General features: G+C 49.2%; 1 protein-coding gene and 1 long non-coding RNA gene across 3 annotated transcripts in view; one reads left to right on the forward strand and one right to left on the reverse strand.

The window, feature by feature from the left end:
- The window catches only part of LOC143804839 (uncharacterized), a 43,738-nt gene extending 35,662 nt beyond the window's left edge, over positions 1 to 8,076 (reverse strand). The window contains exon 1 of the long non-coding RNA XR_013221116.1: positions 7,973 to 8,076. This is a non-coding gene — a long non-coding RNA (uncharacterized LOC143804839). The remainder of the gene's footprint in view (positions 1 to 7,972) is intronic.
- A 128-nt stretch (positions 8,077 to 8,204) lies between these two features.
- The window catches only part of CLCN5 (chloride voltage-gated channel 5), a 100,438-nt gene continuing 83,638 nt past the window's right edge, over positions 8,205 to 25,004 (forward strand). Inside the window, exons 1-3 of one of the 2 annotated variants that reach the window (XM_077283335.1) lie at positions 8,205 to 8,344; positions 8,491 to 8,551; positions 11,992 to 12,148. In XM_077283335.1, the coding sequence (XP_077139450.1) occupies positions 12,004 to 12,148 (145 nt within the window). In that variant the 5' untranslated portion in view covers positions 8,205 to 8,344; positions 8,491 to 8,551; positions 11,992 to 12,003. Of the gene's footprint in view, positions 8,345 to 8,371; positions 8,552 to 11,991; positions 12,149 to 25,004 lie in introns of those variants that run through there. The other variant, XM_077283334.1, reaches the window with a different exon arrangement.

Genomic DNA, 25,004 nt, shown 5'->3' on the forward strand with positions numbered 1-25,004 from the left:
CGTAGTTTTCCGTTGGTGGCGTAGTGGTGTGCGCATGTCCAAGGTCCCGAATCCTGCACAGGGGTGTGAAAATAGCAGCGATGTCCGTTATTCCATTGGTGGTCGGTGGGCGCGGCCATCTTGCTTTGGCCGCGCGTGCGCAGAAGCGGCGCTCTGCTGGCCGCGGCTTCAGGAAAATGGCCGCGGGCATCCGCGCGTGCGCAGATGGCTATCGCGGCGGCCATTTTCGTGAAGCTGAGTTCGCATACCTCGTTGGACGTGACAGATCATTGGAAGGTATGTATCTTGTGGGTTAATTATTTTGCCAAGCGAGGGTGTTCTGATGGATTGACAGAACAATAAAATACTAAAACAACCTGTGTGTTTATTTCATTAAAATAATTTTTAATGTCTGTGTTTTTTAACCCTTTCTTACAATTGGATTAATAATGGATAGGTGTCATAATTGACGCCTCTCCATTATTAACCTGGCTTAATGTCACCTTACAAGAGCAAGGTGGCATTAACCCTTCATTACCCCATATCCCACTGCTACACGGGAGTGGGAAGAGAGTGGCCAAGTGCCAGAATAGGCGCATCTTCCAGATGTGCCTTTTCTGGGGTGGCTGGGGGCAGGTGTTTGTAGCTGGGGGGGGGGGCAATAACCATGGACTCTCTCCTGGCTATTAATATCTGCTCTCAGTCACTGGCTTTACTACTCTGGCGGAGAAAATTGCGCGGGAGCCCATGCCAATTTTTTCCGCCATTTAACCCTTTATTTGAGCAGCTACAGCGGCCAAATTTTGCACATACACACTACTAACATTAGTAGTGTGGAATATGCAAAAAAAAGGGGGATATGAGATGGTTTACTGTATGTAAACCATTTCTCATATCCTGTCGGGTTTGTGAAGGAGAAATGCAAAGCCGGCAATTGAATTACCGGCTTTTCTATAGAACACCACTGCGTATTTCTCGCAATGCACACGCATGGTCCGTGTGGAATCCGATTTATTCTCGCCCCCATAGACTTGCATTGGCGAGTCTCGGCCGAGATACGCTGACAATCCCATTATGCTGCGAGTTCCCTCGGATCCGAAATACGGTGGAGAAAATATCGGATGATGGGAGCTGGACCATAGATTAACATTGGGCCGAGTGCTATGCGATTTTTTTATCGCATAGTACTCGTCCGTATTACGGTCTAGTGTGACCCCGGCCTAAAGGTGTTGGCGGAGCATCATGATACTGTCCTGGCTGGCCACCCAGGGGTTAGACGTACTTTGGAGTTGGTGTCACGTCGGTTTTGGTGGCCCAAAATCCGACAGGACGTGGTCTCATATGTGTCAGCTTGCACAACGTGCGCTAGGGCGAAGACGCCCTGCTCCCGTCCTGTTGGCACACTACTTCCTCTGGAGGTACCTAGTAAGCCATGGACAGAAATCTCCATGGATTTCATCACTGATTTGCCTCCCTCAGCTGGGAACACGGTCATTTTGGTGATTGTGGATCGGTTTTCAAAAATGTCGCACTTTGTGTCTTTGCCTTCTTTACCTAACGCTAAGACTCAGGTGTTTGTGCAGGAGGTGGTCAGGCTTCATGGAGTTCCGTCTGACATCGTGTCAGATAGGGGTACTCAGTTTGTAGCAAAATTTTGGAAAGCATTTTGCTCACGGCTGGGGATCAAGTTGTCTTATTCGTCTGCGTTTCATCCCCAGTCAAATGGTCAGACCGAGCGTATGAACCAAAATTTGGAGCAGTACTTGCACTGCTTTGTCTCTGATAACCAGGAGGAGTGGTCTACCTTTCTTCCTTTGGCTGAGTTTGCCATCAATAATCACCACCAGGAGTCGTCTGGGGAGTCTCCGTTTTTTTGTGTTTACGGGCTACATCCTCAGTTTTGTACGTTGTCAGAGAGGCTCTTCCGGCGTTCCGGAGGAAGACCAGTTAGGAACACAATTGTCATCAGTCTGGAGGAGAGTGAAACAGCGCCTGTTGAGTGTGGGTGCTAGGTACAAACGTGTGGCTGACAGTAGGCGTGTGCCAGGTCCGGACCTGAGTGTGGATGACTGGGTGTGGTTATCCACAAAAAACATAAGACTCAAGATACCATCCCTTAAATTGGGTCCACGGCTTATTGGTCCATTTAGGGTCACCGCCGTCATTAACCCAGTAGCGTACCGACTGGAGCTCCCTACGGTGTATAAAATACACGTGTTCCACAGGTCTCTTCTTAAGAAGGTGGTGGGTTCTGTGGACGTGGCGCCTATGCCACCTCCAGTCTTGGTGGATGGTAACCTAGAATTTGAAGTCTCCAGGGTGGTTGACTCTCGTGTGGTGCGCCGCACTTTACTATATTTGGTACACTGGCGTGGTTATGTGCCTGAGAGGTCCTGGGTACCAGCCTCGGACATTCATGCGGATCGGCTGGTCAGGTGTTTTCATCGTCGCCATCCGGACAAGCCGGGTCCTATAAGCCGTGAGGGCCCTGGGGTCCCTCGTAGAAGGCGGGGTACTGTCATGTCGGACACTGTCCAGACCAGGTCGTCTGACAGACAGCGGTAATTCCGCGTTTGACCACTGTTTGCTCATTGGCGTCGGCTAGTTTTCGTCTGGCTGCTCCGGGGTTAATTTCTGATCCTCGGATTGGAAGCTGGGCCATGCCCATTTCCTTTAAATGGTTCTCCTGATCTTTGGGCGTCGCCGATTATAGCTTCTGTCTTATCCGTAGTTATCTCGGTCCGGAGTGGAGAGCTGGTTGTTGGAGAATCGTTGCTGGTGGTGTATTTTCCTTTGTCTTATTTACTCCTTCCTATATTTGTACTTATTTTGCCCTGCACCTTTATAGTGCATTCCTGATTGACTGCGGCGTGGTGTATATTTTCCTTTATCCTTGTTTGTCATAACTGTGGGTATTGGTCTATTGCATTCACTGGGTGGTGGGCGGTGGTGTTCAGTCTAGGGCTGAATCAGGAGTCAGGGTGAAGGTGGAGGCCTGAACATGCACACCTTCAGTGTAAACTTCAGGTAGAGGGTCAGACAGGGTTTCCCTAGTCTGAGGGAAATTGCAGGGGCTCGGGTTATTAGCTCTCGCCCTCCTTGTATCCCCGTGACACCTGTATCCGGTCAGAGTTGTCAGATCTGGGCCCTGTATCCGGTCAGAGTTGTCAGATCTGGGCCCTGTATCCGGTCAAAGTTGTCAGATCTGGGCCCTGTATCCGGTCAGAGTTGTCAGATCTGGGCCCTGCTATCAGTCAGGTCATTAATGGTCGTCTGAGAAAGCTTCTGCCGCTGATCATCGATAAGAGACCAGTGTGGAGCCTCTGCAGCCATGGGAGCATGTATAAGCCACACAGGCGGCGCTCAGTAACATGAGTCATTTGCGGCTTGGTGTTAGGTTATATGCATTCATTGAATATTTGCTTGCAGAAATTCCTGCAATGTTTCTTCATCTCTTGGCAGGAAAAACAGAGGCAAAAACGCACATTTTTGGTGGGGTCTTTTTTTTTTTCAGGAATGATTGCTTTTTTTGAGCTAAATAAAGATATTTAAAAAAAAGCTTTTGTGATGTTTCTTGGTTCACCACCTTTTTCATGCTGATCCAGCGGCATCAGGGTAATGGGATTAGGGCTTGGTGTCAGCAGCCATCACTGACACCAAGTCCTTACCTAGGCTTAGTAATGAAAAGATGTCAGCCCGACACCCTCATTACCAAGTCGGTAAGTAAACACATACACACACATTGTCACCAGCCTATGTATGAGCATTAACAGAATGAACCCACATAGGCTGTAACCAGACAGCAACTCTTAATTTAAAGAAAAAAAAAATTGCGTGGGCTCTCGCATAATTTTCATAACCAGTAGAGGGAAAGTCGATGGCTGATGTTAAAGGAAACCTGTCACCGCAAAAATCGAAGGTGAGTTAAGCCCACCGGCATCAGGGGCTTATCTAGAGCATTCTGTAATGCTGTAGATAAGCCCCCAATGTAACCTGAAAGCTGATGAACTCTGGTGACCTCTCACGACAGCTCAGTAATGCACTGTGGGGCGATCACCTCCTGTCAGTATCACCGGAAGCCGGGTAGTGCGGTCACATCTCCCGATGTGGCTGTTCTACACGTGAGATCGCCGTGGGACAATTGGGATTACGTGGACAGGTGAGTATATGGTGGGTTATTATTTTACATTATTTCTAGATGAGTGCGTCGGGGATTAGGTGAGTACAATGGGTTTTTATTTTTATGTGAATGTGTATGTAATTATTATTTATTTTAAGTGCGAGCACAGGCACCGGCTGATGAGACTACGTCTCCCATCAGCGCTCCTGCCATCATTGTTATCAGTGACAGCAGACGTAGCCCGGTGGGAGTAGTCTCATCAGCCCATGACTGCTGATCTGTGGCAAGCTTTTTACCGCAGGTCACAGCTGCGAGGTCACGCTGACATCCGACAGTCAGACCCCGCCGAGCTGTGACCAACGGTCATACCAGCTGTAGCGTTACCACAGAAAATTACTCATGTGCAGAATACTTCAGGATTGTCATACAATAAGCTTGCACAAGGTTTACAAAGCGTTTTTGGCCCATTTGCACGCGGAAGAACTCATCAGAAACGCACCGTGTACACAAAGCCTTATGATGAATAACAGCTTTGGAGAAAAGGCAGAACCAGCAACGTAACGCTGCGCTATCAGTGGTCTGAGACTAAAGGCTCCACTGCCACATGCCACCAAAGCCCAGAATCTGGAGTTAGACCAATCCCTGGTGTCACTGCATCCAACACAGAAGCAGGAGCCATCGCTGAGGGCCGACCGCCATCTGGAGAATGAGGCGAATTTGGATTCTCATTCAGCAATTTTTTCTTTTCTGTTTTTTATAGGTTTAACAACAAATAAAATACATACTGAAATGAATACACTTAAAAACAGCTGCAAAAATGATAAAACTGGCACAAAAATAGGCATCAAAGTGGGCACCGAAGGGCGTTAATGAAAGCGTTAAATGATTTTGGGCCACTGATCTCACACTGCAGAAATATAGAACAGGGAGCCCCACCTCAAACCCAGGACCCTCCAGCCTGGCCCAAATGGGTCCTGTGCATCACAACTGGCATCAAAGTGAGAACACAGTAGATTCTTACAGATTTGAATAAGTAACTGATGTTTTTAAGGGGTTAAATGACATCTATGTATTCTTAGGGTAAGTTCACACAGGGCGGTTTTTTCTGCAGCAAAACCTGATCATCTTGGCAGGAAAGAAGCAGCACCAAAACTGCAGGTTTAGGTGCGTTTTTTTTCATGTTTTTTTCTCTTTGTGCATGCCAATAAAGTTGAGTTCAGAATGAATTGATAGAATAGAATGATAGGATAGAATGATAGAATAGATACATTACCTGCAGTATCCTCTTCCCCGGCACTTTCCCACAGTGCAGAGGTTACCCCAGGTCAGGCAGTGAGGGAGCGCAGGCAGTGAGGGAGCGCAGGCTCGGTGACGTCACCGCTAGTTACTGAGCCTGCGCCCGCTGCGTCTCATTCATTCCCCAGTCGCATTAGCAGCGGTGGCATTAGCATCACTACTGGTTGTAAGCTTTATCTCCCCCAGATACGTCGTGGCACACTCAGTATATTGGACTACGACGGATCAGGCAGTATACTTTTGCTTCTTTAAATTTTTATTACAGAAGATCGAGGGCTTCGCTTTGGAATGGCAGAACAATAAAAGGATGGTCAAAACTGTGTGGTTTTATTTCATTAAAAGTCTTTTTTCTGCATGTGTGTGTTTAGTTGACCCTTTAATTACTATAGGATTAGTAATGGATAGGAGTCTAAGGCTGCTTTCACACTAACGTCGGTACGGGGCCATCGCTATGCGTCGGCCCGACGCATACTGTGACAAAATGCCCGACGTTGGCAGCGGAAGCAGTCTTAAGACGCTTCCGCTGCCCCATTGCAAGGTCTGGGGAGGAGGGGGCAGAGTTTCGGCCGCGCATGCACGGTCAAAAATGGCGGTCTCAACGTACAAAAAAAAGTTACATGTAACGCTTTTTTGTGCCGGCGGTGCGCCAAAACACGGCGCAACCTTCGCACGACGGTTGCAACGTGTGGCACTGCGTCACTAATAAAAGTCTATGGAGAAAAAAACGCATCCTGCGGGCAGCTTTGCAGGATGCGTTTTTTCTCCACAACGACGCATTGCGACGTGCAGTGCCCGACGCTAGTGTGAAAGTAGCCTTATTGACACTTCTCCATTACTAAGGCTACTTTCACACTAGCATTGGTACGGGCCCGTCGCAGTGCGTCGGGCCGACGTATGCTGTGAAATTTCTGCAAGACGTGGGCAGCGGATGCAGTTTTACAACACAGCCGCTGCCCACTCTGCAGTCCGGGGAGGAGTTTCGGCCACGCATGCGCGATCGAAAATGGCACAAAAAAAGTTACATTGAACTTTTTTTGTGCCGATGGTCCGCCAAAACATGACGCATCCGTCGCATGATGGATGTGACGTGTGGCAATCCGTCGCTAATGCAAGTGTATGGAGAAAAAAATGCATCCTGCAACTTTGCAGGATGCGTTTTTTCTCCAAAACAACGCATTGCGACGTGCGTCGAACAACGCTAGTGTGAAAGTAGCCTTAGCCGGTGTTTTTTGCCACAGCGGAAAGGCTTAAAAAACACTTAAAAACCGCATTCCCATGCAATCCTCTGGGATTCCGCAGTTGCTGTGCCCATGCTGCGGGTTTTCCTGCTCAGGAATCACATAGCGGTAAAATCCGCAGCATGTTCATTATTTCTGTGGAATCGCAGCGATTCCGCCACCATAGGATTGCATTGAAATGCTCACTTTACGCATGTGGCTATGCCCACCATGCGTAAAGTGAGCGCTTCATGTGTGGCTAGTACCCGGGTCTGGAGGAGGAGACTCTCCTCCAGGCCCTTGGGAACCATATTTCTGTAAAGAAAAGTATTAAAAATATGGATATACTCACCTTCTGATGGCCCCCGGAGTGCTCCCGCCTCTCAGCGATGCACGCGGCGGCTTCTGCTGCCAGGGATGCATTGTGCGAATCACCTGAGATGACGTCAGAGTCACGCGACATCACAAAGGTCCTTCGCGCAAAGCATCCCTGGGAACGGAACGTACCGGAAGCGCCGCTGAGGAGATCGGGGGCTGTCGGAAGGTGAGAATAACCAGATTTTTTTAACATTCAGGCAGCATCAATAGTAAAAAGTTGGTCACACTTGTCAAGCACTATGCCTGGTAAGTGTGACCTACCTGTCAATCACTTTTCCAAGCGATGCTTCAAATCACTTGTAAAGCGCAAGCATTGTGCAAGCTAAAAACGCTTGTGTTTGCGGGAAAATGCATGCCAATTCCCACAGCAGGGAGTTGCGGAAATGCTGTGGACATTTACACAGCATTTCTGCAACATGTGCACATAGCCGTAATGTCACCTTACAATACCAGGGTGACATTAACCCCTTATTACACCGCTACAGGGCAAGTGGGAAGAGCCAGGCAAAGCGCCAGAATTGGAGCATCTAATAGATGCGCCTTTTCTGGGCAGCGGTGGGCTGCTATTTTTAGGCTGGGGGGTCTATATCAATGTCCCCTTACCAGCCTGGGAATACCAGCCTCCAGCTGTGAGCTTTGCCTGGCACAGGATCTTGGCAGCGGATCTTGATGATTTCCTTACTCAGGCAGCCATTAATGACCTCAGTGACAGCAGGAGGTGCCCACAGGTAATACATTTCCCTATGAGTACCGTCCCCTGGGCTCTCCAGTCTGCGGCACCCGGGGTCCGGGCTCTCCGCCGTCTGCTCAGCAGTGTACATAGCCACACATAGGGCTGCCGGAGACCGCACCGTGTGACCAGGCTGTACCAGCACGATCCATGCAGGGATCGGACACCCGCGCCACTCACTCAGGCCCGATCCCTCCGCACATTCCTCCCTCACACACAGCCACCTCAAGTTTTGTGCCTCAGAGCTCTTACACGCCGCTGACCCCCGTGATCTCGGAGAGCTGCAGTTCTGGGAGGTCCCGGCTTCTCCTCCCACAGCTGCCAGGACAACGCCGGAAACGTTTCCTGTACGTGGCCGCGCGCAGTCAGCTGACGCCCCTCCTGGTACTGAGTCACCTTTTAATCGCAGCAGGACGCCATTTTTTCGAAGACCAAAACGTTTCTGACAAAGTAAACATCACAAAGGTCACAGAGACACAGGGACAGATGCGCGCTCTAGCGAGAGCTCTGGCGGCCGCTGCGCTGACGTAAGCATGGGCGGAGCCTGGCAGCCTGACAGGGGCTCAGCCTGGTTGGTGCGGGCAGATCACGTGTTGTCGTAGGTAGCTGCTCCTGCAGAGTGAGGTAAGCCTGTGTGGGTATTCTCGGCCGTGGTGTAGCGCAGTGTGCTCCGTGCAGGGGGCGCTCTCCTCGCTGGAGGCACTGTGTGTACTGTGCTGTGTGTACGGGGCTATGGCTGCTTTCTCCTCGCCTTCTTCCTGTCTCTGCAGCTCCGGGCTCGCGGGATGATGACTGACTGATCGGTGTGAACAGTGTCCTGCAAGTCTTCAGGTAAGTGAGGGACCCTGGAGCTGCTGTAAAGCTCTGCATGCCCCCGATCTGCCCTGTGGGGTCCCCGCCAGCTCTCAGCATGGGGGGCTATGACGGCACCTACGCTCCGGTTACCCCCATCCTTAAAGGGGCTGTCCATTACACAGAACCCCATGTTATGTCCTATATTCCCCAGTGCGGAAAGCAAATACCTCACAGTGAGCGCCAGGTCACCGGGGCACTGTGTTTGCCCCACCCCCTCCGCGGTGTAAAGGCTGCGTTTGCCCCACCCCCTCCGCGGTGTAAAGGCTGCGTTTGCCCCACCCCCTCCGCGGTGTAAAGGCTGCGTTTGCCCCACCCCCTCCGCGGTGTAAAGGCTGCGTTTGCCCCACCCCCTCCGCGGTGTAAAGGCTGCGTTTGCCCCACCCCCTCCGCGGTGTAAAGGCTGCGTTTGCCCCACCCCCTCCGCGGTGTAAAGGCTGCGTTTGCCCCACCCCCTCCGCGGTGTAAAGGCTGCGTTTGCCCCACCCCCTCCGCGGTGTAAAGGCTGCGTTTGCCCCACCCCCTCCGCGGTGTGAAGGCTGCGTTTGCCCCATCCCCTCCGCGGTGTGAAGGCTGCGTTTGCCCCACCCCCTCCGCGGTGTAAAGGCTGCGTTTGCCCCACCCCCTCCGCGGTGTGAAGGCTGCGTTTGCCCCACCCCCTCCGCGGTGTGAAGGCTGCGTTTGCCCCACCCCCTCCGCGGTGTGAAGGCTGCGTTTGCCCCACCCCCTCCGCGGTGTGAAGGCTGCGTTTGCCCCACCCCCTCCGCGGTGTGAAGGCTGCGTTTGCCCCACCCCCTCCGCGGTGTGAAGGCTGCGTTTGCCCCACCCCCTCCGCGGTGTGAAGGCTGCGTTTGCCCCACCCCCTCCGCGGTGTGAAGGCTGCGTTTGCCCCACCCCCTCCGCGGTGTGAAGGCTGCGTTTGCCCCACCCCCTCCGCGGTGTGAAGGCTGCGTTTGCCCCACCCCCTCCGCGGTGTGAAGGCTGCGTTTGCCCCACCCCCTCCGCGGTGTGAAGGCTGCGTTTGCCCCACCCCCTCCGCGGTGTAAAGGCTGCGTTTGCCCCACCCCCTCCGCGGTGTAAAGGCTGCGTTTGCCCCACCCCCTCCGCGGTGTAAAGGCTGCGTTTGCCCCACCCCCTCCGCGGTGTAAAGGCTGCGTTTGCCCCACCCCCTCCGCGGTGTAAAGGCTGCGTTTGCCCCACCCCCTCCGCGGTGTAAAGGCTGCGTTTGCCCCACCCCCTCCGCGGTGTAAAGGCTGCGTTTGCCCCATCCCCTCCGCGGTGTGAAGGCTGCGTTTGCCCCACCCCCTCCGCGGTGTAAAGGCTGCGTTTGCCCCACCCCCTCCGCGGTGTGAAGGCTGCGTTTGCCCCACCCCCTCCGCGGTGTGAAGGCTGCGTTTGCCCCACCCCCTCCGCGGTGTGAAGGCTGCGTTTGCCCCACCCCCTCCACGGTGTGAAGGCTGCGTTTGCCCCACCCCCTCCGCCGTGTGAAGGCTGCGTTTGCCCCACCCCCTCCGTGGTGTAAAGGCTGCGTTTGCCCCACCCCCTCCGCGGTGTAAATCAGAATTTGTCAGCTCATGGTCAGTGTGGGTCATTGCTTGTATTGCCTGTACATTTATTTGATTTTTATAGGAAGTGCTTGTCAGTATAATTTTTTATTTTGTAAACTCAGTCTGTAAACATTGCTAAATAATCTTTTGGACTTGATGGGGCCAGTGTACTCACTTAGAAGATCATGTCAGAACGTCTGTATATAGGAATAACGGCCATGCGCTGTGCAGCGTCAGAACTGCTGTGTGCAGCGAGAAGGAGTGTCCGCTCCTCCGGCTGCCGATGTCTGGAGCACGCTCACTACTGTATAGAACTGTACAGAATATATACTACTGTATAATACTACTGTATAATACTACTGTATAATACTACTGTATAATACTACTGTATAATACTACTGTATAATACTACTGTATAATACTACTGTATATCTCTGTAAGACGCCGTGCTCACACCGACACCGCTCTCATCATCAGAGTAATGCAGGCGTTCTGGGGGGTTTCACGGGAAGTACATTTCTTACCTGCAGTTTGTATTGTGAGTGCTCGTGACGATCCGACAAACATAAGATGTCACCTCCTATTATGTAGAACCACAGATCCCAGACTACCCCCCGTTCCGCCTGATTTACCAGCTGGGCTCGTGCCTTTCAGCGCTCCTGGCGTAGTCCGCTCCTTCCCATCAATAACTACTCCCAGACTAAGTGCTATGAGCCCCCAGACATTACCTTACTCCCCTGGTAAGAATGCCCTGCAGCCTGAGGTATGTGTGGTAGTCTTTAATCAGTATCTGTTTAAAGGGATTCTATCATTAGGTGTTTGCTCCCCACCTGAGAGCAGCGGGATGTAGGGGCAGAGACCCTGATTCCAGTGTCACTCACTGTGCTGCTTGCTGCAATTTTGATAAAATCACTATTTTATCTCCTGCAGATCTATTAGTTCTCTAAACTGAGCCCTGTATAACCCCGCCCACACCACTGATTGGCAGCGTTCTGTCTACACTGTGCATAGGCAGAAAGCTGCTAATCGCTGATGGGGACGGGGTTATTCAGCGCTCATGAATATGCAGGACTACAGGCATCATCTAGTGATAATCTCCTGCTGATAAAACTGTAATTTTTATCAAAAGTCCAGAAAGCAGCCCAGTAAGTGACACATCGCTAGAATCAGGGTCTCTGTCTTTACACATCAGGTGACAACAACCTGCTGCCACATTCCCTTAAGGCTTTAATAAGACCTCTCTCCCCCTTGCATCCCTCACCCAGGACTTCCTATGTTTTCGTATCCTCGAGCACTGGGTGTACGTCAGGCTGCTGGGCGTTAGATTGGGAAGATGGAGGGACTGAGACCCCTGCGCTGAGTGTGTAGGGTGAGCGATGGATGCTGACTCACAATGCCGGGGCTGACATGTAGCTTTTCTTTCTGGAGAAGCGGCGTGCGTCAGCGATCTCGGACTCTGCAGGAAGCGGCTCTTCCTTCCTCTGAGCCCGGTCACTTCTGTGCTGTCTCTGCATTAATTCTGCCCTGGAATCAGCGGCGTCTTGTAAGGAGGGAGGTGAGGCTGGAGATGGCACCTTCACATTGAGTGACTGCGCTCCGCACACCGCTATCTCCACAGCATGGTTTGGTGGCACCCTGTCTGCGGCTAGCACACTCTGTAGTTGGCGCCCTGTCTGCTGTAGCGCCCTGTCTGCAGGTGGCGCACTTTCTGCAGGTGGCTCCCTGTCTGCGTGTGGCACACTTTCCACTTTCTGCGGCTGGCGCCCTGTCTGTTGTGGCGCCCTGTCTGCTGTAGCGCCCTCTGCAGTTTGCGTCCTCTCTTTGGTCTCTTTGCTTTTCTTGTTTTGTGACCAGTGTAAATCTTCATTGTAGGTTCTTACTGAGATGGAGAACAAGGGATTTCGGCGCTCCAGCCTGAGCAGCTTCCACAGCAGTACGAGCGATGATGATATGGTGGAGATCGCAGACGCCACCTTGGATTTTACTGTGTCTGATGATGTGCCACCTATTGACCGAGAGATGGCTGAAGGTAAAAGAACTGTGAGACCTGTACAATGATAGGACGGGCACCATATCTTGTCACCAGCGTACACTTACCAGTGCAGCGCCCCCACATGGCCACCTGTGGAATAACGCTATTGTTCGTTGCTTTCTTGATCTCCATGTGCGTGCCGCTGTCTGCTCGTGTTCCCATGTGTAATCTAGCAAAGATGGTCTGTGTAGTGTGTAGATGTCGCCCTCCTACCTGGCCTCCGGCTTGTGTCGTCCTCTGACTTGGCCTCTGGCTTGTGTTGTCCTCTGACCTGGGCTCCGGCTTGTGTCATCCTCTGACCTGGCCTCCGACTGACGTCGCTCTCTGACCTGACCTCCGACTGACGTCGCTCTCTGACCTGACCTCCGACTTGCGTCGCCCTCTGACCTGGCCTCCGACTTGCATCGTCCTCTGACCTGGCCTCCGACTTGTGTCGTCCTCTGACCATGCCTCCGACTTACGTCGCCCTCTGACCTGGCCTCCGACTTGCGTCGTCCTCTGACCTGGCCTCCGGCTGGTGTCGCCCTCTGACCTGGCCTCCGACTTGCGTCGCCCTCTGACCTGGCCTCCGACTAGCGTCGTCCTCTGACCTGGCCTCCTACTTGCGTCGTCCTCTGACCTGGCCTCTGACTTGCCTCGTCCTCTGACCTGGCCTCTGACTTGCATCGCCTTCTTACCTGGCCTCTGACTTGCGTCGTCCTCTGACCTGACCTCTGACTTGCGTCGCCCTCTGACCTGGCCTCCTACTTGCGTCGTCCTCTGACCTGACCTCTGACTTGCGTCGCCCTCTGACCTGGCCTCCTACTGGCGTCGTCCTCTGACCTGACCTCCTACTTGCGTCGTCCTCTGACCTGACCACCTACTTGCTTCGCCCTCTGCCCTGGCCTCCTACATGAGTCGCCCTCTGACCTGGCCTCCTACTTGCGTCATCCTCTGACCTGGCCTCTGACTTGTGTCATCCTCTGACCTGGCCTCCTACGTGCGTCACCCTCTGATCTGGCCTCTGACTTGCGTCGTCCTCTGACCTGATCTCCTACTTGCGTCGTCCTCTGACCTGACCTCCTACTCACGTCGTCCTCTGACCTGGCCTCCTACTTGCGTCGTCCTCTGACCTGATCTCCTACTTGCGTCGTCCTCTGACCTGACCTCCTACTTGCGTCGTTCTCTGACATGGCCTCCTACTTGCGTCGTCCTCTGACCTGACCTCCTAATTGCGTCGCCCTCTGACCTGGCGTGTCTTTCTCTATATGACACGTTGTAGCATAGCGCCTACTACGTGTCTTGGGGAACACTCGCTTGGCAGCAGAATCAAAGCACTCGGGCACGGTTTTCTATCAAAAACAGTCTTTTCGGTTTATTTCACATAATGTAAACCATATCCACAGGAACTTGGTAACAGTTTGAACACAGTCTGCATATATTCATCTTTACCACAGTTCGTCTCTGACCCCGGACAGCATTATACACGGTTTTCAGACCGTTACCCGTTGGCCACCTTTACGGGTTCCTGGACACCCCTTGGCCTCCGAGGTGCCCATACACAATGTCTCTCACTCTGACCCCGGTCAGTGTCACACGGTTCCTTCCCGTTACCTGTTGGTGCCGCACAGGTTTCCCGGATCCCTCTTCTCCACAGAGGTATCCATGAGACGTTTCTCACTCACACTGACTTCAGGTCAGTCCCAGGTCCTCAACACAGACCTCCCAGGTCTACGGTCTCCAGGTGCTTCCAGGACGACTCCACTCGCCGGAGCCTTCAACACCAACCGTCCGTGCTATGTCAAGCACGCAGGCTCTCCAGCCTGGAATGGTCACTGTGTGCTTCCAGGACGTCTGTCCCCACCTGGGACCGTCCAGCACACAGGCCACTTTGCAGTGTCCTGCCAGGACACACGGAAGTGTGTCCACCCTGACGGACACTTACCCACTAACACTCACACTCCACTATGTGCTCCACACACCTCCTTTACATAGGTGTAACCACACCCAGGTACCTGTCACATGGCTAGTTAGGTGAGCGTGACATCACCACAGGTCCTTGCACACCATATATATGTCTCAATGCATATCTCAAGGAGCACACACAGCGCCCCCTAGCTGCCACAGGGGTCGCTATACCACAACGTGTATTGATATAGCCTCTGTGTAAGGCTGGGGTCACACTTGGCGTAAGACAATACGCCACGTATTATACGTCCGTACTACGGCCGTAATACGGAGAAATGTTCCCAAAATAGTGATCCGTAGGCAGGGTGTGTCAGCGTATTTTGCGCATGGCATCCTCCGTATGTAATCCGTATGGCATCCGTACTGCGAGATTTTCGCGCAGGCTTGCAAAACCGACATCTAATGGATTTATGTGCTCAAATGTTCGGGAAAACATATATACAGTGTGTGTGTGTATGTGTATATATATATATATATATATATATATATATATTCTGTATTTAGATTTCATTCAGCGCGATATCTGAGCAGCCGGTAATTCAATTGCCGGCTTTTCATTTCTCCTGCACAAACCCGACATGATATGAGACATGGTTTACATACAGTAAACCATCTCTCATCCCTTTTTTTTTGCATATTCCACACTACTAATGTTAGTAGTGTGTATGTGCAAAATTTCAGCGCTGTAGCTGCTAAAATAAAGGGTTAAATGGCGGAAAAAATTGGCGTGGGCTCCCGCGCAATTTTCTCCGCCAGAATGGTAAAGCCAGTGACTGAGGGCAGATATTAATAGCCAGGAGAGGGTCCATGGTTATTGGCCCCCCCCGTGGCTAAAAACATCTGCCCCCAGCCACCCCAGAAAAGGCACATCTGGAAGATGCGCCTATTCTGGCACTTGGCCACTCTCTTCCCACTCCCGTGTAGCGGTGGGATATGGGGTAATGAAGGGTTAATGCCACCTTGCTATTGTAAGGTGACATTAAGCCAGATTAATAATGGAGAGGCGTCAATTATGACACCTATCCATTATTAATCCAATAGTCCGAAATGGTTAATAAACACACACACACATGATTTAAAAGTATTTTAATGCAATAAACACAGCAGTTGTTGTAATAATTTATTGCTCTCTCAATCCATTTCCAGGCCCTCGCTTGGCAAAATAATAAACGCACAAGATACATACCTTCTGATGTCAGATCACGTCCAACGAGGTAATCCATCTGAAGGGGTTAACTAATATTACAGTCACGAGCTGCGATAAACCACTCGCTCGTGCCTGTAATCCCCGGGTGCTGAAAGGAAAGTTGGATCTGTACTGACATTCAGTCGCGGTGATGCGCCCCTACTGGATGTTCTCATGAACTGCAGCCTGGGAACTTTTTCCCACGCTTCAGGTCATATGAGGACATCCACCAGGGGGCGCATCACCGCGACTGTAGGAAATGTAGGTCAATGACCTACATTTCATTCATTCGCCGGGGATTACAGGCACGAGCGAGTGGTTTATCGCAGCTCGTGCCTGTAAAATAATTAACCCCTTCAGATGGATTACATCGTGGGAAGTGATCTGACATCTGAAGGTATGTATCTTGTGCGTTTATTATTTTGCCAAGCGAGGGCCTGGAAATGGATTGAGAGAGCAATAAATTATTACAACAACCGCTGTGTTTATTTCATTAAAATACTTTTAAATCGTGTGTGTGTGTGTGTGTGTTTATTAACCCTTTCAAACAATTGGATTAATAATGGATAGGTGTCATAATTGACGCCTCTCCATTATTAATCTGGCTTAATGTCACCTTACAATAGCAAGGTGGCATTAACCCTTCATTACCCCATATCCCACCGCTACAGGGAGTGGGAAGAGAGTGGCCAAGTGCCAGAATAGGCGCATCTTCCAGATGTGCCTTTTCTGGGGTGGCTGGGGGCAGATGGTTTTTAGCCACGGGGGGGCCAATAACCATGGACCCTCTCCTGGCTATTAATATCTGCCCTCAGTCACTGGCTTTACCATTCTGGTGGAGAAAATTGCGCAGGAGCCCACGCCAATTTTTTCCGCCATTTAACCCTTTATTTCAGCAGCTACAGCGCTGAAATTTTGCACATACACACTACTAACATTAGTAGTGTGGAATATGCAAAAAAAAGTGGGATATGAGATGGTTTACTGTATGTAAACCATGTCTCATATCCTGTCGGGTTTGTGCAGGAGAAATGAAAAGCCGGCAATTGAATTACCGACTTTTCACTAACACCGCTGCGTATTTCTCGCAAGTCACACTGCTGGTCCGTGTGGAATCCGTATTTTTCTCACCCCCATAGACTTTCATTGGCGATTTTTTTTTTTTTTTGCGCAATACGCTGACAAACACAGCATGCTGCGATTTTGTACGGCCGTAGAAAGCCGTATAATACTGAACCGTAATATACGGCTGATAGGAGCAGCCCCATTGAGAATAATTGTGCCGTATGTAATGCGAGTTTTACGGACGTAGTTTCTGCGCTCTTACGTCCGTAAAACTCGCATGTGTGACCCCGGCCTAAGGCTTAGAACAATTGTAGCGGTTGCTATTTGTAAATGGACTTTTGATTTCATCATTTCCTTGTACAGAAGGATTGTTTAGCCCGGGTAAAGAAACAGAGTTGTAGTCAACCATGAGGTACGGTAGTTATGAATAGTGATGGGTGAACCCCTGGATGTTTGTGTACGGTGGGTTTGACCCAACAGAAAAAAAAAGTTTGGTTCTGGTACCGGAACAGTACCCGGACTTCATTCAGATGAACGGGGGGTCCGAACATCGGTAGTTTGCCATGCTGGCAACTGCATGACAGCTCGGCAAACACTGGCACGGATCGGTGATAAGATCTTAACCACCGTTCAGAGAGCTACGTTTCCCACACTGTCAGAAGACGGTGAGCCCGCAGCTGTGACCGGTGGTAAAAAGGTTACCTTCAGTCACAGGCATTGGCTGATGTACTACTGTCATCAGTCGAAAACCTGCTGTTGCTGATGGGAGTATTCATAAGCCTGTTAGATGAATTAAATAACTAAAAAAACTAATAAATAACTAATAACCAGCAAGGCAAAACTAACAGCTGCGGGCTGCATCCCTCAGCTGTCAGTATTATCATGGCTGGTTATTAAGAAGAGGGGTCCCCATATCATTTTTATAATTATTAACCCTGTTCCTGTTTTCACCTTCCTGACCAGGCCAATTTTTACCATTCTGACCACTGTGACTCTATGAGGTAATAACTCAGGAGTTTCAATGGATCCCAGTGATTCTGAGATTTTTTTTTTTTTTTTTTTGACGTATTGTACTTCATAATAGTGGTAACATTTCTTCAATCAGAAATTTGATGAAAATTTTGTAAAATTTTGCAATTTTCACAGTTTGCATTCTTACACCTTTAAATCACAGAGATATGTCACACAAAATACTTAATAAATAGCATTTCCCACATTTCTACTTTACATCAGCACAATTTTTGAAACACAATATTTTTGATAGAACGTTATAAGGATTAAAATCTGACCAGCGATTTCTGATTTTTCCAACAAAATTTACAGAACCATATTTTTTTTTTTTTTTTTTTTAGGGACCACCTCACATTTGAAGTGACTTTGAAGGGTCTATATGATAGAAAATACCCAAAAGTGACACCATTCTAAAACCTGCACCCCCTCAAGGTGCTTAAAACCACATTCAAAAAGTTTATTAACTCTTCAGGTGCTTCACAGGAATTATTGAAATGTGGGAGGAATAAAAATGAACATTTAATTTTTTTTTTCCGCAAAAATTTAACTCTAACTACAGTATTTTATATTTTCACAAGGGTAACATGAAAAAATGGACCCAAAAATGTGTTGTGATATTTTCCTGAGCATGTCGATACCCCATATGTGGGGGAAATCTACTGTTTGGGTGCACGGCAGGGCTTGGAAGGGAAGGAGCACCATTTGACTTTTTGAATGCAAAATTTGCAGGAATAATCAGCGGTTGCCATGTCACTTTTGGAAAGCCACTGACGTCCCTAAAGAGTGGAAATCTCCCCACAAGTGACACCATTTTAGAAACTAGACCTCTCCCCCCTCCAAGGAATTTATCTAAATGTGTGTTGAGCTCCTTGAACCCCCCAGGTACTTCACAGAAAATTCTAATGTTGAGTTGTGAAATTTTTTTTAATTTTTTTACAAAAATGATAGTATAGCCACAATTTTTTTTTCTCAAGGGTAGCAGGAGTAAATAGACCCCCTAATTTGTTGTGCAATTTCTCTTGACTGTGCTGATACCCCATATGTGGAGGAAAACTACTGTTTGGGCGCATGGCAGGGCTTGGAAGGTAAGTAGTGACGTTTTGGAATGCATACTTTGATGGAATGGTCTGCGGGTGCCATGTCGCGTTTGGAGAGCCCCTGATGTGCCTAAACAGCGGACCCCCCCCCCCACTAGTCATCCTATATTGGAATTGATGATTTTTTTCCTGGTATGTGGATTTTGTGGTGGCATACATGAGTTGGGTAGTATTCGCCAGATTGGCATACGTGAATTGAGAAATAAATGTATTAGTCCATGGATGAGTGGTAGACTCTGAAACAGGGATCCGCCCAGCCAGGACCGGAACCTACTGAAATAAAAGAGCGGTACCTCTCCCCTGATTCAGTTGAGTTCCTGTCCTTGATGGGATTCCTGTTCTGAAATCGACGGAAACTTGTTATGGGTGAAGAGAAAAGGATTGTCCCAGGCCCGTCCCTGCGTCAGAAGAGTAGGGCTGCGTACCTGTGGCGCCGGCCTTCGGGTGGCTAGAAGCGCTGTACATGGGTCCTTCGGGGGCTCGGTGTCCAAATTCAGGGCTGGAAGGGAGGCCCCACAAGATGAGGCTGGCTACCCCTTCTTAAGGGTGAGCAGCAGAGCAGGTGGCTGCTAAAGGCCCGAGTCATCATACCAGGTCAACATGGACCAAGGCAATCTTCAGCAGCAGCCAACAGCTCAGCATCAGCGTGGAGACATGGGAGGGAGCCGTTTGAGTGTCAGGAGCAGCAGCCGTCCCAGCCAGAGGAGCAGGGAATCCCAAGACACTTCGGTGTCAAGAGAGGATACGTTATGTGTCCTGCCACATCCTCCGAATCCGGTATCCTTGAATGACAGCGGGTGGTGAGTGATCTCTGTGAATGTCATCATTTGGTTAATAGGCCCCTTATTGTTTGTTTAAAACATTAGGAGAGGCCTAGGAAAGCTAGCGTAAAGAAGAGGAACAGGGAGTGCATGCTATGCAAAAGCCCCACTCGGTCTGTTATGAGATCCGAAGTGGAGGGCTCCCTTAAGACCCTGTTGAAAAAATGTAGACAGATTTCTTCTAACTCTCCCTCCTCTTCAAAATCATCACAGAGACAATGCTATACTGAGTCGGCGTCCTCCTCATCGGCCTGTGACACGGGGGGGGTGTCAGACCGTGCCGTCCCATGAAGGACATGGCTAAGCTCCTTAAGGCCATTAGAACAACTATGGGCCTACAGGAGGATAAAGCAGCCAAGTATCTTGAGGACGTGATGTTTGGAGGATTAGTGGAACAGAAAAAACGCACCTTCCCGGTCAACAATGAGGTCCAGACTCTATTTAACAGAGATTAGAGGAGACCGGAGAAATCTGGTGCACTGCCCTCATTCTTAAAAAGGAGATATCCTTTTGTTGTGGGACAAAGTCCCTATAATCAATGGCGCTGTGTCCAGGTCTTCTAAAGGCCCCGTCTCACATAGCGATTTACCAACGATCACGACCAGCGATACGACCTGGCCGTGATCGTTGGTAAGTCGCTGTGTGGTCGCTGGGGAGCTGTCACACAGACAGCTCTCTCCAGCGACCAACGATCAGGGGAACGACTTCGGCATTGTTGAAACTGTCTTCAACGATGCCGAAGTCCCCCTGCAGCAGGGTGGATTGATTTAAATCACGCCGATTTAAATCATGATTTAAATCACGATTTAAATCAAAAGATTTTTTTCTATTTAAATCGGATCGATTTAAATCATGATTTTAATCATGATTTAAATCACTGATTTAAATCAAAAGGTTTTTTTTAATATAAATCACGATTAAAATGAGAAGTGAGAGCAGTGCGCATGTGCGCCCATAGTTACACGGACGAAACTAGGGGCAACGATCTAACGCCAGGGTGAGGGGGGGACCCCAAAGTAAGTAAAAATCTTTTTTGTTTTACTATATGGCAATAGGTAGGTGTTTAAAAGCAGCATGTCTTAATTGTATAAACTATTAATAGCCTCCACATTTTGTTCATACTGCCCCTTTAATTCCACACTTCTAGCTTGGTTTCACTTTTGGTTTAGTTTCTTTTTCCATTCAGTTGACATGCCCAAACTTGTTGGATAGTCAGCATCCTACAGAAACCTCTGGAAGAGCATGGCATTGTGAATGTTACACATATACAGCCTTTATTCTACTGAGTTAAACAACTCAGCTTTATCTCATGATGGAAGAACCTTTGGATGGTAAAATATTTTCCTCAAAAAGCAGTTTATTGAAAAAAATCCGATTTAAATCAAAAAAATCCGATTTAAATCAAAAAAATCCGATTTTTTTGATTTTTTTAAAAAAACATTGATTTTTATCCACCCTGCCCTGCAGCACCCGGGTAACCAGGGTAAACATCGGGTTACTAAGCGCAGGGCCGCGCTTAGTAACCCGATGTTTACCCTGGTTACCAAAAAAAACAAACAGTACATACTCGCCTTTCGGTGTCCGTCAGGTCCCTTGCCGTCCGCTTCCTGCTCTGACTGATCCGCCGTACAGTGAGAGCAGAGCGCAGCGGTGACGTCACTGCTGTGCTGCACTCTCACTGTACGGCCGGATCTCAGTCAGAACAGGAAGCGGACGGCAAGGGACCTGACGGACATCAGATGGTGAGTATGTACTGTTTGTTTTTTTTTTTTACATTTACGCTGGTAACCAGGGTAAACATCGGGTTACTAAGCGCGGCCCTGCGCTTAGTAACCCGATGTTTACCCTGGTTACCAGTGAAGACATCGCTGGATCGGTGTCACACACACCGATTCAGCGATGTCAGCGGGACCTCAACGACCAAAAAAAGGTCCAGGCCATTCCGACACAACCAGCGATCTCGCAGCAGGGGCCTGATCGCTGGTACGTGTCACACATAGCGAGATCGCTACTGAGGTCGCTGTTGCGTCACAAAACTAGTGACTCAGCAGCGATCTCGCTAGCGATCTCGCTATGTGAGACGGGGCCTTAACACTTCAGCGCTTCCCTTGGAAGTTTTGGGGGTACACATTAGATAAGAAGGCGGACACTTATCTAAGACACACATGGGAAGCAGGAGCGAGGGGACTGAAACCAGCAATTGCTGGAACTTGTACCGAATGTTCCCTAATCATTTGGCTACAACAGCTGGAGGAACAGCTTAAGTCCAAGGTGCCAAGAGATAGAATCTTGTCAAACCTGTTTCTGTTGCACAGAGCCATAGCGTTCCTGGCGGATACATCCGCTGACTCTGTGAGACTGACAGCCAGGTCTGCTGGTCTATCTAATGCGGAAAGATGGGCCTTATGGCTCCAGGGCTGTCCAGGAGATCTGTAGTCGAAGAGCAAGTTATGTTCTTTACCTTATGATGGCCAGTTTTTTTGTAAAAAGCTGGATGACATCCTGGAGAAAGCTGGTGACAGGAAGAAGGGCTTTCCCAGGGGACCCGAGAAGATCTTCTTTTCGAAGAAAAAAAATTCAATACGGGACATCCTCCGGGGGTAAGAAGGAAGTGGGAAGATAGAGGTAAAAGGGAGTCTGGTTTCATGTTCTGTGGTCCTTCCTCCACTTCCAAGATGTCCTTGCAATGACACCATCCTTACAATGACACCAGAACCGCAGTAGAAGGGAGTCTTTCCCTCTTTGTTCATGCCTGGGAGAACATCTCCTCCAGCACCTGGGTCCTGAATATAGTGAGTATAGTGAGGGAAGGCCTGAGGATAGAGGATCATCTGCCGCATCAAACATTTGTAGTAACCCCCATCAGAAGATCGGCAGGAGAACAACTTGACCTAGAGACAGAGATTCTGGGCCTAGTGGAGAAACGGGTCCTATCCGAAGTTTTGGGCGAACAAAAAGGGGATTTTATCCCCCCCCCTCTTTTTGATAAAGAAGCTGGATGCCTCATTCAGAACCATCATAAATCTCAGAGGTCTCAATTGCTGGATAAAAAAAATCACACCTTCAAGATGGAATCAGTGAATACAGCCATAAAGCTTCTTCATCACAGTTGTTTTATGGTGGTAGTTGAGTTAAAGGATGCTTACTATCACAACTCGATCCAGTCGGACCATCAGAAATACCTGAGGGTAGCCTTATACATGCGAGGCAAAGTTAGACATTTTCCGTTCTGAGCTCTTCCCTTTGGGTTGTCAATAGCCCTGAGAGTGTTCACCAAAGTAGTAGCAGAGATGACTGCCTTCTTCCGTATCCGGACTACAGTCATCGTTCCTTATCTGGACGACTTTCTAATAGTAGGAAGATTTGAGGACCACTGTGCTACACAGTTGAAAGAGGTGTCCGTAGTCTTACAAGAACTGCTCTGGCTGATGAACACTCAAAAATAAAGACTACAAACCCTAAGGCTGCAGACCTTCTTGGGCCTTGTACTGAACTTCGAGCTGCAGACTTGTTTCTTGCCCGATAACAAGGTAGAAAAGGTGGTGAACCTAACCTCAGCAGCCATAGAACTTCCAGCACTACACATAAGGGGTGCAGAGAATGTCGAAACTGACTTTCTAAGTCGCAACAGACTAAAACTAATGGGCTATCTAGTGAAATATGTATTTATATGGCCCACACTTAACTAGCATCTGTCCTTAGGCTGCAGGTCTCACCAAGGTGATAATATATGTTATCCTGAGAAAAGGCAGTTTTCCTATTCTCAGACCACCTTCCTGGGAAGACTCAGAATTGGAAACATTTAACACCTCTGATGCCTCAAAGGTAGATGCCAAATGGGACCTAGTGCAGCCAGACAATTTCTATTTACTATGAGAAAGAAAGGTTACACAAGGAGTGTTCAGAGGAAAATAATGTATTTATTTGTAAAATAGCCAGGATCCAGTCACAAACCAAAGATTAGCATATTAATCTGGGAGGCTGGTCTAGAACTCTGATCTCCAAGTTATATCTATAAATTAGGCCTTCACACATAGAAACCATGTCACAGACTGTTCAGATATTTCTGCAAGTTTTTCTCCCTTTTTATTTTTATAACTGTTTTGCATATTTGTATGTCACTTTTTATTATTTCCATATTTGTGTATCTTTTATTGTAAGCACTGTACCTTTTCTATTAAAGCTTAAAACTTTAATAAGTTTGAACCTTGTATGCTCTAAAGAATCCATAGCCTTATAGTGTATGATCCTGTTGATTGGCAGACAGTAGCAGTAGTATTTCCGGGACTCCTCGCCCGTGTGTTCGGTGAGTGGTGGCAGCGTGTATGAGCGGGGTGCATGGTCTGTGTCGGGGTGTGATTTATGCTCCCATTGCAGTATAGGACAGAGGCTGAATGCTGGACTGAGTGAGAGGAGATGGCTTAACCCTTGCAGGCACAACCCCCAGTCACGTGCTAAGAAGCGGGTACGTGACAGGCCATAAACCCCAGAGTGTTCCAGGAGATAGTCCATCTATGGGGGTTGATAGAAATACATCTGTTTGCCGACAGACACAACAGGAAGGTAAAAAAGTTTCTGTTCTCTGAACCTCAGGGAAAACCCATTTGCAGTAGACTCTCTTCAGATTCCCTGGGACTTCAGGATTGCTTTCGCCTTTCCTCCTTTAACCTAAAAATAGCAGCCCACAGCCACCCAGAAAAGGCACATCTTAGATGCGCCAATTCTAGCGCTTTACCCTGTTCTTCCCACTTGCCCTGTGGTGGTGGCAAGTGGAGTTAATATTTGTGGGGTTGATGTTACCTTCATATTGTCCGGTGACCTCAAGCCCACGGCTTAGTAATGGAGAGGCGTATATAAGACACCTATCCATTAGTAATCCTATAGTTGTATTGTAAATAAAGACACAGCCAGAATAAAGCCCTTTATTTGAAATAAAAATAAACACTGTTTTACTTTTTTATTTAAAAATAACAAACACAGTTATACTCACTTAACGCCTATTCCATTGAAGCCCTTGTCTCCTGTAAAAAAAACAACCATATCCCTTACCTGTCCAACTTGACAGCAGTCGTAGGCTAATGGAGTAGTACTCCCATCAGCCAGCGCCTGTAACCAGAGGTAAACTTTTTACCGCCGGTCACAGCTGCGGGCTCACGCGGTCTTCTGACCGGTAGTACTAATTTTACTTCCGATCAGAGCCGCCGGTGTTTCTTGCACTGTCATGCAAATGATACCGTGGGAAACACTCTGTGTTAGGCCAGAGTCACACTTGTGAGTGCAATGCGAGAAACTCGTGCCTCAATACCTGGAACTGCTGCTGGCACTTGGGACCGGAGCGTGCAGCTGCAGGTATTTCTATGCAGCTGAATGCTCCGGTCCTGAGTGCCGACGGCAGTGCCGGGTACTGAGGCGAGAGACTCGCGTGAGTTTCTCACATCGCACTTGCAATTGTCACTCCGGCCTTACTGTTCGGGTTCCTCACCCCCGCCCATTTATGCAGCATATATGTAAATCACACACTTGCGGTCACATGCCCGCTGCTTCTGGTGCCAGCACCCTCCTCACGGTGAGCAGTGCGTATGATGTGAGGTTTTACATGTCTGCAGTCGTATAGAGTGACTGCAGACTTGTAGCTTAAAGTACCGCTCCACTGTGACGTCTTCACCGTTTGTTGGTGCTCTGGTCCCCCTGCGCCATTTTGTGAGCGCAGCTTCTGACTGTCCGAA

Source organism: Ranitomeya variabilis, chromosome 2 (genome assembly GCF_051348905.1).
Source record: "Ranitomeya variabilis isolate aRanVar5 chromosome 2, aRanVar5.hap1, whole genome shotgun sequence".
Lineage (NCBI taxonomy): Eukaryota > Metazoa > Chordata > Amphibia > Anura > Dendrobatidae > Ranitomeya > Ranitomeya variabilis.